This window comes from Kryptolebias marmoratus, linkage group LG17 (genome assembly GCF_001649575.2).
Source record: "Kryptolebias marmoratus isolate JLee-2015 linkage group LG17, ASM164957v2, whole genome shotgun sequence".
NCBI classification, from domain to species: domain Eukaryota; kingdom Metazoa; phylum Chordata; class Actinopteri; order Cyprinodontiformes; family Rivulidae; genus Kryptolebias; species Kryptolebias marmoratus.
The window spans coordinates 14,594,379-14,613,689 of NC_051446.1; the positions used below are offsets into that span (position 1 = coordinate 14,594,379).

At 38.4% G+C, this 19,311-nt stretch overlaps 1 protein-coding gene and 1 long non-coding RNA gene across 3 annotated transcripts in view; one reads left to right on the forward strand and one right to left on the reverse strand.

Moving 5' to 3' along the window:
* Positions 1 to 4,226: 4,226 nt before the first annotated feature.
* ntn2 (netrin 2) overlaps positions 4,227 to 19,311 on the reverse strand; it is a 43,697-nt gene continuing 28,612 nt past the window's right edge. For both annotated transcript variants that reach the window (XM_017418347.3, XM_017418345.2), the window contains exons 4-7: positions 16,462 to 16,611; positions 14,588 to 14,641; positions 8,658 to 8,732; positions 4,227 to 8,581 (exon numbers count right to left, since the gene is read on the reverse strand). In XM_017418347.3, coding sequence (XP_017273836.1) covers positions 8,196 to 8,581; positions 8,658 to 8,732; positions 14,588 to 14,641; positions 16,462 to 16,611 — 665 coding nt within the window. In that variant the 3' untranslated portion in view covers positions 4,227 to 8,195. The remainder of the gene's footprint in view (positions 8,582 to 8,657; positions 8,733 to 14,587; positions 14,642 to 16,461; positions 16,612 to 19,311) is intronic.
* The window catches only part of LOC112450573, a 134,068-nt gene continuing 126,635 nt past the window's right edge, over positions 11,879 to 19,311 (forward strand). Inside the window, exon 1 of the long non-coding RNA XR_003039231.2 lies at positions 11,879 to 12,691. This is a non-coding gene — a long non-coding RNA (uncharacterized LOC112450573). The remainder of the gene's footprint in view (positions 12,692 to 19,311) is intronic.

Sequence of the window (19,311 nt, forward strand, 5' to 3'; positions counted from 1 at the left end):
CCCCCCCCCCCACCCCCCACCCTAAACCACATTTTTATTATTTTCTCACTGTTAAAAGTTTCTATCTGTCCTCACAGATAAGCAGGCATCTCTCACCTTTCACATAACGTCACATGGAAGCAATCAGAGTGGGCTTTGGCAGACAAATTAGAGCAGTTAATATAGACCGGAGATCAGCACAGAGGCGGGGAAGACGGTGCTAAATGCCAACAGATGGAGCCTGAAGTAGATCGGACCAACCTAACGCAGTACGCTGCAGTGTAGCCTGGGGTGTCCAGCTCAAAGACAGCTTGGGCCCAAAGGAAAAGAGGAACATTCTTACAAAATCCAACTATTTTATGAGTGAGAAACATGGCATGGAATAACGAAGAGAGAAAAAGTGGCAAATTTGAGAAAATGCTCTAAGAAGGATTTTAATTTTTTTTAAGGCTTTGTTGGGAGACTTGCTTTCTTATGGTTCAAGAGAACTCAAAATGCAAGTTGTCTTATAATGTACTTTGTAGGTTACTAATATTATGAAGTGGCTAATACTTAATAAAGTATATACAGTATCTTGCAAAATGTATTCATTGGCCAGTGAAATCTGGCAGATGAATCATTTCTTTCTTCTCCTGCTATTTTGTCCAACTTACCTATCTTTTAAAAAGGAACCAAAGAGAGTCACCCTCTTCAACATTAGTTAATTTCTGTATTAAAAAAAATGCCTGCCCCCATGCCCAATCTTAAACTATCCCACCACAGACAGACGGGGCACTCTTAGCCAATCACAACACAGCGTGTTTATACACAGTTCAGTGCGCTGGTGCTCACATTGAGACGTAAAAACTGTCAGTCAAACCTGAATCCAAAAAGTGTAACTCTTCATTAAAACTTTTGAAACGTGCCAGAATAAATGAGTCAACTCAGAAAAGGAGCTTATGCAAAAATTATGGTTGTAGTTTCTGTTTGTCCGTCTGCACACAATCTGCTTTTTGTGATCATCTTAACACACACACACGCACACGCACGCAAACACACACATTCCTCTTATGTTACAGGCTTTGAAGAGTCAGACTCATCCCCATTTTCAACAGTACCCAATCAAACACAAAGCTGAGGGGCGGATTAGGAGCAGGCTTGTGCTGCACAATGCTCCTATCATGGACCACACTGGTTTTAAATTACCCCTTATTTCTCACTCATTCTCAATCACTCACTAGCCCAATAAAGTTTGTTTCTCCAATAGAAAAGAGAACACTGAGTCTGAGTTATGTGCAACAGCAGTGCCATGCGATCTTTGACACTGTCTGTGTCTGGAGAATTGTCTTATTATAGGTGTGATTCACTTATTTGCGAGGTCAAATATTTCGTGGGCTGAAGGCGATGAGAAGACTAGACGGAAAAAAATAACTTGGATGGATGATATATTATTTTCTAAGCAACTGCAAAAATGAAAAGATAAAGAGATGGAGGGACGACAGGCGGCTGGATGAGTGGAGGCGTGGTCAGTGTCACGGATATTGTCAGCTCCAGGGAGAGCGGTGCTTCTTCAGGAAGACAGCTGGTTTCACTCACCAAAAAAAGACACGCTGCAGAGAGAGAGAGAGATCAGACCTGCACCGCTGAATATTTATGATCTGGGTCTACATAGATTTCTTGCCACATTTTTTGTGGTTTTCAGTGAGGGGGGGGGTACTCAGTATGTGGTGACCCACACATACTCGCAGACAAGTATATGCGAGTGTTTATTGAAACACACGTTGTATCTGAGGAAAAAAAACACAGGGGGAAAGAACTAATAAGAGGAAATAAATCATTTTCATGATTAGAATGGAAAGTTGTGAACACGATTAATGGTAAAAGAAAGTGAATAAGGAAGAGAGAAGATTTATGAGACAGACCTCCACTCACAGAAACCCCACGCTGGAAAATGCCATTGTTGATCTTTGAAGCACAGTGGTATTGAAGCTTTCTTTAAAGCTTATGAAGGCACATTGGCAGTGTTTGAAGCATGACCGGTAAGGCCCCCTTGTTTTCTGTTTGGTGTGTGTTCACATGGATATGTGCGTCAGTAGAAAAAGGACAGTGGACAGCTGGACAGTGTGTGGCTCAATCTGTGGCACTTTTTATCTCCTTAGCACTACTCCTTCCCCAAACATCTTAAGGAAAGTGGTCTTCTAAACACACTTGAAGACTAACGACAGAGCTAGAAATAAAAGGTCAAACCTGTTGATTGATATTAGGGACAAAAGAGGCATCTCTGATCGCTGAATGTCAAACGAGACATTGAGAGTTGTATACACTGACTGACACAGAGCTCGCCCAAAAAATACATTAGGTGCTTTCAGACTCTCTTTCTTACTGTTTATTCATTGTCACATGCTGTTTTTATTTTGTTTTTTAATTATGTAAAGCACCTTGAAATGCCTTGCTGCTGAAATGTGCTATACAAATAAAATTTGATTGATTGATTGATTAAAGAGTTACATACAAGGGCTTTCTGACAGAGAGCAGATATAAGGACTTACATGTTTGCTTTAACATTGCCATGGGATTAGCGTGATTGCATAACACTGGGACAATGGTTAGCACGGTCATGTTTCTTATGGACATGACATTCATCATCAATGACAACAACAATGAAGACTTATGTAGGAAAGCTGGGTAGTTTTATCTATGAAAGAGCATTTAATTAGCTTAGATGATCACATCCGTCCATGTCACTCAGAGGTTCCTGTTAAGCTAAGAAAGTGCCTACTCTGATGCAGGAGCTGAAGAGATCTGATAAACATAAGGACTTTAATTCTATCAGTGCAAAACCGAAGAAGAAACGCAGAACAACCTCAAATAGTTATAAAGACTGTGAAGTAGTTCTCTGTGGTCTAAAGGCTTCTATAGCCTACGAGATTTTGTTTAGACTGCCTGATGTGACCAAAAACCACATCTGCTGGTTATATAAGCCCATTTAAATCATAAAGGAGAGTTACAACCCTAATTTGGAAAATATAAGAAAATATATATGCAGTTATGTGATAAACTAAATAAATTAATATATAGTCAGGTACATTCTTTTTAAAAAAAAATAAAATATATATTTAATTTTTTTGATATTTCATCATACACTATAAATATATTTTTCATGGAACAAGGATAAGATAAAAAGATTACAGAACGAGTGCTGAATTTATTGCTCTGGATGACCAAGATATTGCTGTAGTGGAGCACAATCTAGAGCTATAGAATTGTTAAGCACATGATGACACTGATTTTATTAATTTTAAGGTACTTACAATCTGTAATCTGTAAATTTATGCTGTTAAAAAAGTACAAAATAGCAAATATTAGATTGAGACTCAGTTAGGAAGTACTTCATCTTAACTGACTCAAATCTGTAATGAAAATAAAAAGTCTTGATTGGGACATTCATATAATAAATGTTTAGAGAACCAACTAATTCTGAGTGAGATCCTCTATATGCCTATCACTCCTGGTTTAAGGAACCCTACATCCATCTTACGTTACCTTTAGTTGCTGTTGTTGAAGCCTGGAACTTGACTTTGATAGTATGTGGTTTTTCAGAGAAAAAGAAAAGATTCTTAAAGATTTTAATCAATGATGCAGTCCTGTAGACTAATAAAATATTAAATCAGTCTGTTTTGCCTTGGGTTTACCTTGGATTTTTCATAATTATTGGGCTGCAAGGAGTTTAAACTTTTTTTTTTTTACTGTAAAGTCGAACTTGACACAAAGGAGAGCTGATGGGAGGCCAGGATGTCTGTCTGTGCATTCAGACAGCCTCAGAAGTCTAAATTTTTTTGATGGCTATGCCTGGGGAGAATAATGATAAATGGCTGCTTTCCTGTAATTTACCTTGAGGAGAATGGATGGAGCTGACCTGTTTAGATAGAGCATGGGGGAGATGAGGAAAGAAAGGACTGTAGGTGAGAGAGGGACGAAGAAGAAAATTCAGAGAGAAAGGAGTTTCCTGCTTGGTCTGATTTGGGAGTTGAGTTTTCTCCAAGGAGAGGTGAACATTAAAATGTCATTGTTTATTTACAGAAGTTTAGCTCTTGCTGAGCTTATAGCGGAGAGACGTTGCTCCACCAAATACTTTTTTCCTCCTGAAAAGCCCTTCTAGCCCCTGCAAGTGGAAACACTATATGTGTGCATAGTTTCCAATGGGAAACAGGCACATATCAAGCATTTTTTAGCAGCTTTAATATAGACAGATGATCAACACAAGCACAGTTCATTAACTAATAATTTATTTTTTTTACCATTTAGATGAAAAAGTCAGTGGTTCATTGCCTCAGAGAACAAATGTACAAGGAAGACTTTGATATAATAAAAGGGAAAAGCAGAACTGGACTGATGGAAGAACCCCCTTTTTTCCACAAGAAAAAAAATAGGTGGAGAATTTTTGTGTGTAAGCACTATTATCTCAAGGACATTAATCTAACAAAATATGGTGAGCTCATGTGTCAATTTTTGTCTGTATCTCTATAGCAAAGGGTCCAATCAGTTCTGTTCCATTCAAGTGAAAGTAATTTACAGTCGGGTGGTTTGTTGTCTGGGAACAACATGAAACAAAAATGAATATATTCTGCACAATATTCAAACCACATCTTCGGGTCATAATCACAAAAACATATGTTCTTGGCTTCTACATCCATAAATCCATAATAATCTGGTTTGTACATCCATACACGTGAGTCATCCGAGGCGACGCTTTGCAAAGACAACATAAAAGCCAGAGTCAATTCAGTTCATATTTACAACATGAAAATGCATCACAACCTATTAAACAATCCAAATGTGGGGATATAAACAAAACACACATGCATAATATTTCTTCAGACTTCGAGTTGACCCTTTCAAATAAGAGTTACCTTACCTCTGCGTGTTCAGTTCATGTGCATTTCACTTGTTTGCTCCGGGAGGTTAATTAAACACACAAAGACACATGCATACACCTGTGAATGCTATAAATGCTGCAGAAATGGGGGAGAAAACACAGTAAAAGCTCAGTTCTCATGCCAAGCTCCCAGGCTTGTTAATGTTAAACAACAGGACGGCTCTCCCTATGAGGCTCACTAAATAGCTTTCATGAGAACAAACTGAATCTAACTTTCCAACATTCAGGGTGGCCGCTTAAAAATAAGGAAGACTAAAGAGAATTGTGTGCAGTTCTCCTTAAAAGAAAATGTTTGAGGAGACTTCAGTTCTTTCCCCAACGTGTTGTGCAGCCAGGGCTCATGTTATTTAACAATCCACCACATTTTGTCAAAGACCATGATAGGAAGACAGTTACTTGCTGCTGTAACACTGCATGACTGGCAATTGTGGATAGCTAACAGATGAATGATTCACTTTCATTCTGCTTTTTTGTTGTGAAATTTCATCACTTTCCTTGGAACACTGCAAATATAAATTAAATTAATTGATTTTAATTGCCATTTTTGGTTGAAATCAATTATAAAAATGTATTTTTCTAGGCAGAAACTAAAGGTTTAATAGAGTATTGGCTATCATGCTATCCATATTGTTATTTCTAAAAACAGTATTTAATGAACACAGTCAGACCACGCAACTGTGTGTCTGTTTCTTTGCAGTTTGCAGTGATCGTTGACATCTTATAAAATAGCGTTATGAACAATTAATATCTTGCCTACTGTAGATGGCTCTTTAAACAGCCTTAGTTTAAAAAAAAGAGCTTAATTTGTACTGGACTGACAAGCTTATAGCTAGTCTAAGCATGTGCAAGACCACAGTGGATTGCTGTTGTCTTAAAATTCCAATCTTAAAAATGTATTTGTGGTTTACACAAATTATATTTCATAACATTCCGAACATTTTGCATTACGTGCATACAATTTTGTGTTTTTTTGATACCAAAAAAGTGGCAGAAGCATCTATCTGTAGCACTTGCAGTGCAACCAAGAGTGCTTTGGCAGGAATATCATATATTTGCTGACAGAGATGTGAAGGACTGTAAAGTATCATTTGCACAAATTGCTATAAAACTTTTCAATACTGTAGTTGTTTTATGACGCCAACAGTCACTTTAGTTTTTGCCCCACTAAGAGTAGTTCATCAATGTGGTCACAATTAAGCTCCATTTCCTCAAAATAAGGTTGTTTAAAAAGACATATTTAACATGTAAGATGTTCATTGTTCACAACCTTTCCACAAACCCCTTTTTTCAAAAGATCAGACCTATCCCCTTAACTTACATTCTCAAAAGAAGTAAAAAAAAAAAGAGCTACAGTGATTTACTAAAAACAGCGGAGTGGAGTCTGGCAGTCTCCCTTCTGTGCTGTCGGTTAACTAAAACATAAAATCCACAACATGCTAAACAAGTTAAACAGATAATTTGAGGAGTCTGGTGGCTGACACAGAGATGAGAGCGGAGCAGAGAGCCTTTTGGAAAATGGACAAACCAAACAAATTGGCGAAGTCAAAGGAGCATGACCACTTGCTAGCATGAGATGCGTGCATCTTTATCTGCCCCTCTGTGTACAAAGATTGTCATGTCCTTCAATAATTGCAACAACAGAATCAGATAGATGCAAATCTTGAAAACAGACAGACAGGTTTTTCAGTGGTTTTAGTCAGTTGTAACTTTCATAGTCTCCTAATTGAATAAAAACTGATTAGATTTATTTGGCAAAGAATGACAGGGTTGTGTTTTAAGGAACAACAAGTGGTAAAACATGACTTGGGGAGCCTTCCTTCGGACTTCGATGCTCATATTGTTTTAGTTTGCTCTCAACTAACTGTAAGGTTTTGATGGACCAGCAAAAAACCACAAACATGCAAACAAAACAAAGCACATGAGAGGTGGAACATGATCCCCTCATGTCATAATACAATCAGTGAGGACCAAAAACTTTCCAGCCTCATTCATTTCGTCAAAGTATACTGGAGAAAAACACGGCTATGATGTTTATCCCCCATCCCCCTTCTTTTTTTTTTTTTCTTACTGCATGAAATGGAACTCTTGTTTCTTATTTTGGCAAGAGCAGCCTGCCAGTCTTCAGATACATAAGACATTTAAAGACAAAGAATGATGTTGGTCACACAGCAACATCTGGAAGACGGTAACCAGCAGAAGACATTGTCCCTTAAGCAAAAACCTCTCTGGAATTTTTTCTTTCTTTTTAAACTCCAGCCATTTGTCCATGCCACTTAATCTTTTGTCCAGAAAAATGTGACATGCAGTGAGTCATGACTTTACAACCCACTCATGAGAGGTGAAGAGCCACAGCCCACAGGCCTAGAATGTGACACAAATAGGGCATATTATGGTTTAAATATACAAACAGATCAATCTTCAAAAAGTATATACCTGGGATATGGATAGATGTGATCGTGACCAACCATATAAAAAAAAAAAACTATTATGAGCAACAGCATCACATACTTGTAGAAAAAAGATCCCACATGAGGAGTTTATTCTGTGAGGACTGTCTTGTGGTAGCAGTGGTGATGATGACACTGAGGTTTGCTGTGGAAAATGTCCATGCAGTGGGAGCCCTTGGTTCCTCATGGGACAAGTTTTTTTTTCTTTTAGATGCAACCAAAAGAAGCCACTAACAAAGACTTGGAGCAAGTAGGCCCATTTTGTGTTTTGATAGGTTGTTAGGTGGTCCAGCTTCTGCTGATCAAAGATGAGTTTGCTTCAGTAAAAAAAAAGCATGAGGTGGCCAAGCTGATTATAAAAACAGCTTGTCTCTCCAGAGGTGACAATCGTTGCTAAAACAAAATCCTCAGGAAAAAGTTGAGTATGAACCCTGGTGATCAGTCTTACAGTATATGAAAGTACTGAAACAAAATGTCAGGATACAGTTTTAACAGGTGGAGGTCAAAGAGGTTGTACAAGGTGGACAAGTGAAGATTTCTGCTGTCATCATCAGTTCAGGGAATGGTGCCTGCTTTTGTCTAAGATAAAACTCTTTTTAATGGTCCCTTTTTAAGGCAAACCAATTGGACAAAAAACGAGTGGCATTACAAAAACAATTCTTGAAAATCAAACGGTAAATAATTATACAATATACACAAAATGTGGTCCTTAAAACAGGTAAGGTACATGCAGTTTTTTTATGTGCAGTGTTCCCACAACAGAGGAGACTAAATGATTCAGGAAGAGGAAAACAGTCAGAGTGTATGAAAGTGTAAAGTGAAGTGAGAGGTAGGGAATGGACATGGTGTTCCAATCATGCTTTGCCACATTTTCCCTTCTTCTCTTTGCGTTGGAACTTTCTCAGACGTCTTGTCCAAACGTCCCTCCACTGGATCACCAGGCTGTTCTTGTCAGCCACCAGTCCTATGCGCTCTGCTCCTGGACTGGAAGCTCCACCTCCAGGCCCAACTCCCGGACCTCCCATTGGCCCCGTTCCTCCTTCGATGCCACCCATTACCAGGAATCTTTTGCTCATCTGGATTTTAGGACATTTACAGGCCAGGTCTTTCATGTGCACCCATAGGATGTTTTCACCTCGCTTCAGGGGTTCGCCTCGACTTTTGTACACAGACACAACGCTGACTGAGAACTTGGCCCAATCCCCAACTGTCTTCATTTCCAACACGTTCACTTGGACCGCTAAAAACACAATACAAAGAAATTAAGTCAGATCAATCATACGAACACGTGTTAAATATGGCCAGACAATTCTTACCATAATCCTTCTTGCAATATTTCTTCATGTTGATCTTTAAGTTGCCCTTCACTGGTTTACAATAAGACTCACAATCTGCAAAAATAAAATAAGGATAATCAACATTTAATTCTGTAATACTGTAACTACAAAGATCCTTTAACTTGCTGAAAAACTCTTGAAATGATCAGCTATAATGCGTAGTTAGTGTGACAAAATACAGTAAACTGTTTTGATCCGTGAAATGACCAGTAAACAAACTCAACAGCACAAGCATAAATCACAATATGCTTGTTTCTGTAGCTTCAGCAAAAGTCATGTTTTTTATTTTTTGAAAACATGAATACGGAGGATTGAATGCTTTATTTATGCTTTATATAATGCATGTAAATAATGCATAGTAAGTGAGAATGAATTCACTGACAGGGTCAGTGACTCCAAGATAAACTGGTTGGGTAATGTCAAGTTTGCTTTTTGTGTGCTAAAATACAGCCTCTGACAAATAACTGACACATACCAGAGGAGTAAAAGTGTTCAGTTTGACATGTTTTCTGTGGCTTTGAGAAAAGACAGAGTCTGGTGGAAGCAGGTCATGGCTGGATGAATGCTGTCTAGGCCTTTGCTGCCAGAGTGATGACTGAGACCACACATTGGGCCTGATGACCTCTTCTGACCAGTCTTGGTTGGTTTGCCAGTAATGAGGTGTTATATTTACAATTGTCACAGTGGAGGCTGATGTCTTGGCTAATCTCAGGTCTCTTCTTGACTGGTGAACTATGGTTGGTTTAGTCAACATGTATTCACAAGCATTTTATTCAACCAAAACCATTTTCCCTGTATTATATTAACTTCAGGCAACTACTTTACTGCATTTTAATACCTTTGGCTTAAATATTATCATCCAGGGTTAAAATAAAAAGGACAAAATTAATTAAATGCAATTTGTTTTTGACTGTAATGACTGTACACCATATTCCATGATCCCAAAGCTTTGTGGATGAGCTCATTTAGATATAGAGTAGTTCAAAGTCGAAGGAGCACATGCATGTAATTATGGTTTGTTTTCTTGAAATTCTAAAATATTTATTTTGTTATCTCAACAAAAAATACTTTGATTCTCTGTATGATTGCAAAATACATTTTTCATCATCTGAGAGCAGATGAAAGAGAAACACAGAAGATAAGCAAAACTGAATAGACTTTAAAAGTGGAAAGAGAAATGTAAGCAAAAGACAATGAAAAGAAGACAAACTGAAAGCACCGTCTTTGTTTTTTAAAGGATGCAATAATAACAGATTGGGGAGTTGTGACAAAGAAAAGACCCTGATGATCATTTGTAAAGCCCCCTATTTAACTGGATGCCACTAGATGTAGTAATTTATAGAAATTTGATTTCACTTATTGCAAGTGTTGTCATGAAGAAGAGTGGAACTACAGAACAACAGACCAAACTGAACACACTGGTCGAGCCAGGAACAAAAAAGACAAGGAGCTGACAAAGAATAATGGAACACCTGGTACAGTACATACTGATGGAAAAATGACTGATAGGTTGCAGGTGTCAAACTAAGTAAACAGGACCAGGTGTGGAATATAGCATAACTAAAACAACAAAAGAACCACCTGTGGAATGAAATAAACAAACAGGATAAAGATGATGTTTTCAAAACCTAACACCAAAATGCATCAAGTACAAAGTTGTGAAATCCAAAAACTACTGAATCCAACTGACAAACTGAAAATAAAACCAGAACAATACAAAACAAAACAAAAATAAAACTTTGCTAAACTTCAAGACCCCACTTTAAAACTATAAATTACAACAACTGTGAACAAGTAAAGTTAGGGGAGAAGGTATCAAAATGATAGACATTAATTGTATGGCATGACACAAGGGTCTTTTCCAACTTGTCAACTTTAGCCAGGATACAAGAAAAGCTCACCATGGAATGTCAGGGCATGAAAGTGGAAAACCACATGCTGGTATCAAGAACTAGTATTTGCTGTCAGGCTTCTCATTGCATTCAAAATGGCCCATTGACATTTTAACCTCTGCAAAGCACTTTGCATTGTATATTTCAGACACCTTTTTAACAAACATTTATACAACACTTCTGTTATATTTGTGCCTTCTGTATATTCAGCACTTTCTTTTCTCATTCATATACTGATTAGACTGTCGGGACCAGCTGGAAAATGTAAGATCTGACCCAAAAACCCTTTAGCATGTGTCAAGGCTAGAGATCAGCCCAGCCAACTGAAAGATGACTACTCTATCAATGAGCTACTAATGCCAGGCTAGGGCTACACCTTATCAAAGGTAGGACAGTCATGTAACTTGTATAAGCCAAAGAAAACCATTAAACATAAAAATGCTAAGAAAAAAAGTGTTTCCAGTGAAGAAAAAAAATAGGCTTTTAGGGATGCTTGAATGTAAGGGTGTTCCACTGACCACTTGTGAGGGAATGGCTGAGTAGGAGGAAGAAACAGAGGACCAAGGAGCCCATAAAATTGTCATGGAGACTTGGCTGTGTATTCGAATGCTGGAGGTTTTATTAGCCAGAGAGAGGACAGAAAAGGAAAGATTCAGAGAAACAGCAGACTGCAGTGTTAAAAAGGGAACATGTAGAGACATAGACATGTTTGTCAATGATTATAGCAGGACATTCCTCAGTACATTATTTTAAATATTATACCCATATAATGTTATGCCCATTATTCTTTCAAATGAGCACAGATTTTATTGGTCCACTGAAAATAGTATGTATCTGTGAGTTGTATATGAATGGAATTATTTAACCATTCTATTTACCATTTATTTGTTGATTTGAATAGTTATCATGGGGAAATGCTGGTTACTAAACAGTGTGTGTTTTCCCATGAAAAGTAGTTTACTGTCAGCTCTTCACCTGGCAAAGCTTGTGGTGAATCACCCACTGACCCAGAAAACCACCCTACTGGCAACATCCACCATTGGCTCCAAGGACCCCCCTTTTCACTGTGTCATGACAAGGACAAATTGCATGCACCGCCCCCTTCCACAAAAAGATTTTGGGGGCCTTAAGTTCCTGATGGTGGAGCTTCTTGTATGGTAGTGTAGGAAGGAAAACGATGGGGGGAAATGTTCTGGTGTGGTTGGTTGGAGCTGAGGTGAATGAACAATCAGTAACTTGAACTAGTGTCTTTAAACCCCTTTAAAATTTTCCCAAGGAAGAAATTAACAGGACAGGGCTGGCTTTTTTTTTTTTTTTGTGTGTGTGTGTGTCAAAAAGCTAAAAGGCCATGCAATGTAAAAAGGAGAACATGTTAAAGAAAGTTTACCATCACTGATATGATATTTTAAAAAAATAGATTTTTAGGAAGTGTGTTTATTCATATCCATACACAACAAGCACACACATTTTTTTTCTGTTTTGTGTCTTTAGGGTAGAGAGGCTGCATTGGGTCCAGTGTTGTACACAAATGTGTTCAACTGAGCATGTTCACAAATGGTGCTAATATTTTCTGTGAACAGTGAATTTAACAATGCTGTTTATTGCTGGAAGAACTTGAACTGGCTATGGATCATCTTGGAAACTTTAAATATTATTGTTTTAAAGAGTGACTGGCTGTTGTCACAGAAGAAACTCAGGAGAAATCTTGGCTACTTTATTCTACTTCATTCCTCAAAAACACATGTCTGCTGTGTGCACACGATGTCAGGCTGTAACACACATTTATAGATTACCCATCACAACCATTTTTAGCTGCACTGTAATGCTGAAGCAGTAAATGAACTACATAAAAAGTGTGTGGCAATGTTTTACATGTCCCTGATTTGCCTGATGAGACTCAGCTGTGACCTTGGTGAGGTGAAGAAGGCATAATCTGATGGGGAATGCCACAGTGTAAAACAATCCTGGACTTATATGAACCTTTGAAACCTATTTGGTGGATCTCATCATTCTAATAAAAATCTGAGCTGAAAACCATGGATTGGATCTACTGCCAACAGTAGCAATGAATGGAGTTGGTGAAGTGTGGAATGTGGTGCGGTTGGACCAGCAGCCTGGCAGGTGAGCTGGCTATATTGTTGTTTCTCTTGTCCACAAAACCAGTTTAAGCAGCCATTGTGTTGCAGTTATCTTTGGCTGAGTCTAGGACACAGCATAACATTTCTCTTTCATAACAGTCTGCTCGCTCTCAACACAAATAAAATGCTAATTGACACATGACATCATCTACCAACAATGAACACCTTTTTTTTAGATTTTCTGGATTAGAAGACTTAAATGAGACCTATCTTATGTAAATGTTGATAAACTCATTCATGTTGGAACTAAATTCAATTAAAAAAATAATTGGAGGTCAATAAATATAAATTAAATGAGTATTTTCTTTGTTTGAACTGAACTTTGAATGAGTTCTTGTACAGCGTAAACTTGTTCAACACTGCTGTGTAGTAGAGTCAGCATCAAAAATCTTTTTACTTCTTTGCTCCCACAAATTTCTTGAGTACATTCTCTTGTTTCTGCCAAATCTGGCAGAAGTCTTTTCTTATGAGTCAGTCTTTTTTTTTTTTTTGTTGAAGATGGAAAAACTAACTTTAAATCTACATAGTAATGTTATTTGTCTTGACTGGAAATGGAAGCATTGTGAATCTTGCCTTCTTAGTGTTAAAGTAAAGTAGAAAATATGTTGCTTTACTTTACGAACACCTATAGCAACAATAGTTACAGTAGTTCATAAATGTTACCTATAGATGATGTTGAGTGCCCGTCTTTTGTGTGACATAATTTTAGATTTAGTTCATTAAACACAGGCTGTATTATGAAGACCTCATCTGGCTTCATGTTTGTTGGATCCAGAGCAGATGTGAGTAGAAAGCTGAGCTGAGATCAGCAAGAAAGTTGAACGAAATGTACAGTAGCAAGCTGTTCATAGTCTGGCGTCTGAGCTTTTGGTTTATAGGGATTACCTTTTAGAAATGGTATTACTTGAAACTCCTGCAATATGTAGGATCTGCAGTATATCATTTTATAATATCCAAAATATTACAGGAAAATAAAGAGAAAATTGTGACCCCTTGACTATAAACCATTTTCTTTTTTATGCTTTTTGAACTTCATTGTAGATTCTTTTGTAGTTTTATATAACAATGTGTTCCCTGATTGTGTTTCCAAGGTTGGCCTTCAAGTTTAGCCAAGACATGCATTCATTAAAACTACCTTGAACTCTGTAAGTCAAATCCTCAAACTGTAAAGTATGTAACCTTTGAAATGTAAGTAGTCACAAGTCAAAAGTTGAAACCAAGTAAGAAGTAAAAAATTATTGTGAGGTTTTGTGAAAATATGAATGTTTTAGAAGCCAAAGAATATAAAACGATAACTACCATGCCTTGAAAATGAACTGGTGTCAAGTATTGGTGACAAAGTGGGGGGCACAGTCAGCAGTGGGAGTGATGATATACGTTATAAACCAGTAATGAATCACCATTTCCAAATCACCAACCCAATTTAAATTAAACAGTTGCAGAATGAAAAATAAGAACAGGGTAATTGACCGAAGCCTAAACTGGAGAGCTACAGCGAGTGACAGAATATACTTCCCCCAAGTCACTTGCCAACACTCTTTTCACACCTCAGAACTCCAACTTCCACCAAATCTCCCCTCTAAACTGTAATGAATCGCCTCTGCAGCCTGTTTGTTGGCTGTACAGCAAGGTTCCACTAATGCAAGGGTAGTGGCTGGGCAAACTGTGCCAAAGAGACAGATTTTTAAGACAATGGAAACATTCTGCTATCCCCAGTGGACTCGTTTTCCTGTTCACAACTTCAAACAAGCAGACCCGCCCTCCATTAATATTTATTCCACACCTTAAAACTAGTGTGTAGAAAAAAATAAAATGTATGTGTTTTTGTTCTTATGCAGCAACAGTGCTTAAGGGTGAGGTGCAGAGAGACTCCACTAACCTGCAGGCTCCTCTGTGCTGCTCACCACAGCTGTGGGATTGACCACAGGGATTTCTGAAACACACACAAGTAATACAAATTTAATCTATGGGCATGAATGCGAATCCATACCTTTTCAAATAAGCATGAAGTGATTTGGCAGTGTGCCTAAGAGAGCATTTGTGGTTACAGAAACACAGTACATCCAAAGTCACTGAAAGAGTTTCCAAAGAATGGATTTGAAAAGGGTTTTTTTTTCTTTCTTTTAGACTAAATCTATATACCCACAAAAATAAACTTTTGCATTCAGAAGAAGAAAAAGTGTCGTTGGTAATAAAGCTCTTCAGACTCTCACCAGGGAAGTAGGTTTGGATAGTGACATGTTTGTCAACTATGTAATTGAAAACACATGGGGCTTTCTCAGATAAACTCTGACAGACTGACATGAACACTTATTGCTGGTGAGTGGAAAGACTATGCATGCCATAGACTAACGAGGTGTGGTTTCAATGTGACTTTTAAGGAAAATATAATAGAGGTTCCAATTTTTCAGTCAAATTAAGTAAATGCAATTCGGATTTAACCGGCAATCCAGCTTTTAGAGGTAAATCCACTCAAAAATGCACATACATCTAAGTGAGGAGATTAAAATTGAGAAGTGGCAGCACTCGATTAGTCTTGTGCTCCCCTAACAGATGCTGGGTTAACACTTCTTTGTAATCTTCATGCAAGTATGTATAGACAGATGGGCAGATGGCAAGGGGGTAATTTTGTTTGGATTGTCTTGAGACAGATGCAGATTTCATGTGATGTGCCCGCTGGCTGCACTAAAAAGTGGTTTGTGGAATTCCTCCAGGACTTCTGCTTTAATCGCATGCAACTTTCTAATACAAATGCTAATGCTAACAACGGGCCCTCTGCATTTTACCACAAACAGAATTTACTGGAACGCCAGCTTAGCATCCACCCAGAGGATCTGCTTTTGATTGGATTTGAAGGTTGAAGGTTTCAACCAACCGAGTGGGAGTGTGTTGGCAGGAGGGGAGGGGGGCTTTCTTGGAAAGCTGTTTTGAGGCAAACGCAGCAGTTGTCTCTCCTCTGAAATTATGGACACCCTGCCAACAAAAACAAACAAGGGCACAGAGGATTTGTGAAGGCAGGCGCAGCTGTGAGAAGCCACTCTGAGTCCGTGTGCCCTCATGGCCACATCTTGAGAAGATAGACAGATGATGAAAGGATCATTTGAATGTGGGCTGCTGCCATCATACTAATTGGCTGCCTAATGGGCTTATCTTCTGTCTTGGGAAAGATAAGCCTCAGGAGGATGTATTATAACCACCATGAGGCCATATACTTGCACACACACAGTGGTCATTAGCAGCATTTGTATTGCTTAAAGGATGCACACACACTTATATACTAAGACAGATCAGCAGCATTCAGCTGTATGTGTGGTTGGCCATCCATGACCACAGTTGTCCTTTCCGTCTTACCCATCTGCCATCTGCTCCAGAGCTGCATGTGAGAAAAGCAACATGGCACCATGTGGCACAGAATGGTCATGCTCGCTGTGGCACTTGGTGGCATGGCATGATTAGGTTTTGTAGAGGCTATCTTGTGTGTTTGGAGCGTGGCACACAATGTGGCAGAGATCTACCCTCTGTTACAAATGCCTCTGTCATTACTGGATGATTAGTAAAAATCACAACCAAGAACAAGATCTTCATGTTAGCTCTCCAGTGAATCTTGTCTTTTCTATCATTTTGGTCTTCAAATCGGAGCTTGTCACTCTGAGTTTTATCCAAAGAATTGCTGAAAAGCACAAATCCAATGTAATTTACCTGTACTGAACGTGTGTGCTGTAACTGTGAGCTTGGTCTGCATTAATCACTCACTGATGCAGGGGGCCACAGGCGAGCGGCTCTGCTGGTAGCCCTTGGCACAGCGGTTGCAGGTAATACCGGTGACGCCGTCCTTGCAGGGACATTGGCCTGTGGTCTGGTTGCACGTCTTGCCTGCTGCGCCCACAGGGTGGCAGTCACAGGCTGGGGGGGAGGTGATGAGGACAGGTGTGAAGGGGGAGGGAGGGTGTTTTAATAAAGGAGAGAAAGGTGACAAAAAAAGTTAGACTCAACTTGTTTGAATTTGTTGCCAAAAAGAAGCACAGAAGATACTGAACTGTTCAACATGGCTGATTTAAAGCAGGATGCTGGGATCTGATATCTTTGTATTCTTTAAGGATTGGTCTGCATTGACAGTGAATAATTGGATCAGAACATTAAAGTCTTGTTTTGTTTTTGCACTTTTGACTTTATGAATACAGCTTTGTGAAACACAGCAGGTTTATTTTTGTATTAAGGAGAGAGTAACTCTTTAACGCCCACTGCCATGAAAGGTAGGCAGTCATGTATTGTTTGTGTGTTTGTCTGTTAACAAAATATCTCATGAACACTGGATGGATTTTATTGAAACTCTCAAAGTTATCATTGCATGTACATCTACAACTGATCAACATTTGGAGTTAACCCAATTCAAAATTGCTGCCAGGTAAATGACTTTAGCAAACAGAAACTCCTGAAACTCAGTCAGTTTAACAGGTATTTAACTAAAGTTTGGTGCCAAAGTAGTGAAGAGTCATCTCCAACTTGTGCCGTGAGCGCTAACAGAACACATAAGATCTTTGTTGAACACTTTGACATGTAAGGCAGTGGGCAACATGCATTCTTTAAAGGAATGCTAGCTTCATTTGTAAATGGAAATCAATATTGGACAGGTAAAATAAAGATAGCTTCAAGTGAGTGATGCATTTAGGAAACCCAAACCTATTTATATGCACTCATCTCTCTTTTCTGATTCATTTTATTTATTTTTTCCCTAAACACTCTGTGCCTATCTGGTGACACACGCTGTGCTATTTCAACACTTCCCGAAAGCTCAGTCACTGCTCAGTAAATGCCAAAGGCAACAAGCAAGGCTCCGGTCACCTTACTTTGGCAATGCTTATGCGAGTTTTGCTGGTTCTAGACGATTTATTTAACCAAAATGGGTCTATTTTGGCATTGAAAAGCTGTTACACACAAGATCTGGAGTGTTGGTTTGAAGCCCTTTGACAGATATTTACAAGAACGTGGAGAAGATGACAGGAAGAGGGGGAGTGCAACAGTGAGAAATGAAGCAGTAGATGTGAGAAAGACGAACCCAGACTCATGTGCTCATAAACAACCGACAACTTTAACTTTGCCAGAAAAGCATAAATTTGTTCTGTAGGCAATAAACACAAACTTACTGTTTCACAGCAACCCAGACACATGCATAAGTGTCATAAAACCAAATTTAGGATTTTTACATCCACTTGATTGTTCCTCTGGAGAGTGATTCACTTTGAAATTATCTGATCCAACAAGTCTGTTTCAAACAATATAATGTCAAAGATACAGCAATGAATAAAATCCAAAAAAGGACAATTTCAGGCTTTCTCCTCACTGTCGAAGTAATTTCTTGGAAAATACACTCATACAAAAGCACCAATGTAAACTTGTTATTGTTCAAGTTTATCACGAAAAGAAATGATTACATTTTGGGGGAAAAACCCTGCAACCCGACAGTGACAGATACAGCTTGCCAGAAAGAGGCAGTTGCAAACATGCCACAGTTTCCTCCCACCACCTGACAAAACTGTAAATGTGTTCATATGTGCCTCACATTTTATTTTTTAGCTATAACAACAAAGCAGAGGACTATACCACCTGTTGACTGGGCAAAGGGAGAGTGTAAATGGCTGAAACTGACCCAAGGGTAATCGTGTGTGTCTGGCGGCAAGGCATGGATAGATTATCTGCAGCTCAGATCTCCAGAAACACTTTTGCCTTTTCCGGAAAGGCAAATCGGTTCACAGGTGTCGAAGTGAACATAAATCTCCTGCTTCAGCATTTGGGCTTAATCCCCTTCCTATGACTTATGCAGGCTCTGGCTCTGACAGAAAACCTAAGCTTTTGATGACAAATAATAAAGTCTGTTCCTATCCTCAAGTTATTACAGCTACCCAATGTAAAAAAAAAAAAAAAAAAACCTGAACATACAGTGAGTGTAAAAAGTCTACACACTCATGTTAAAATGAAACTATAAGAAATTATTAATTTATTTTTTTACCTTTTTTAATGTGACACAATTCAATTAAAAATGTAGGGGGAAAAAATGCAAGAAGCTGCTTCCATAGGTGTGCACACCCTGAAACTGATACTTTGTTAAAGCCCCTTCTGATTTATTTGATGTTTTTTTTTTTTTTTTTTTTTTTTTTTTTTAGAAAGGTCACTATCACCAGGCCACATCTGGACTTGGTAATATTTTCCCACTCCTCCTTCCAAAATGCCCAGTTCCAGCTAAAGAAATGCAACCCCACAGTATGATGCTGCCACCACCATGTTTCAATATGGATATGGTGGGGTTATTTATTTATTTATTTTTTTTGGTGATCCACAGTATTTTTTTCAAAAAAACCGTTCAACCGTTCATCAGACCATAAAATGCTTTCAACATGTTTTTGTAAAATTTGATATATTTTGTTGCAGTATTGATTTGGGCCTGGATGTTTTCCTTTTCAGTCCAAAGCTTCCTCACCCCATAGTCCAGATATATGATGAAAACAGAAGACTGTTGTCACATGTAGTACACATCTAGTACCAGCATGTTTTCTCCACTTTTTGATGACTGTCTCCACTATCTTCACTATCCAATGCTGAGGATTT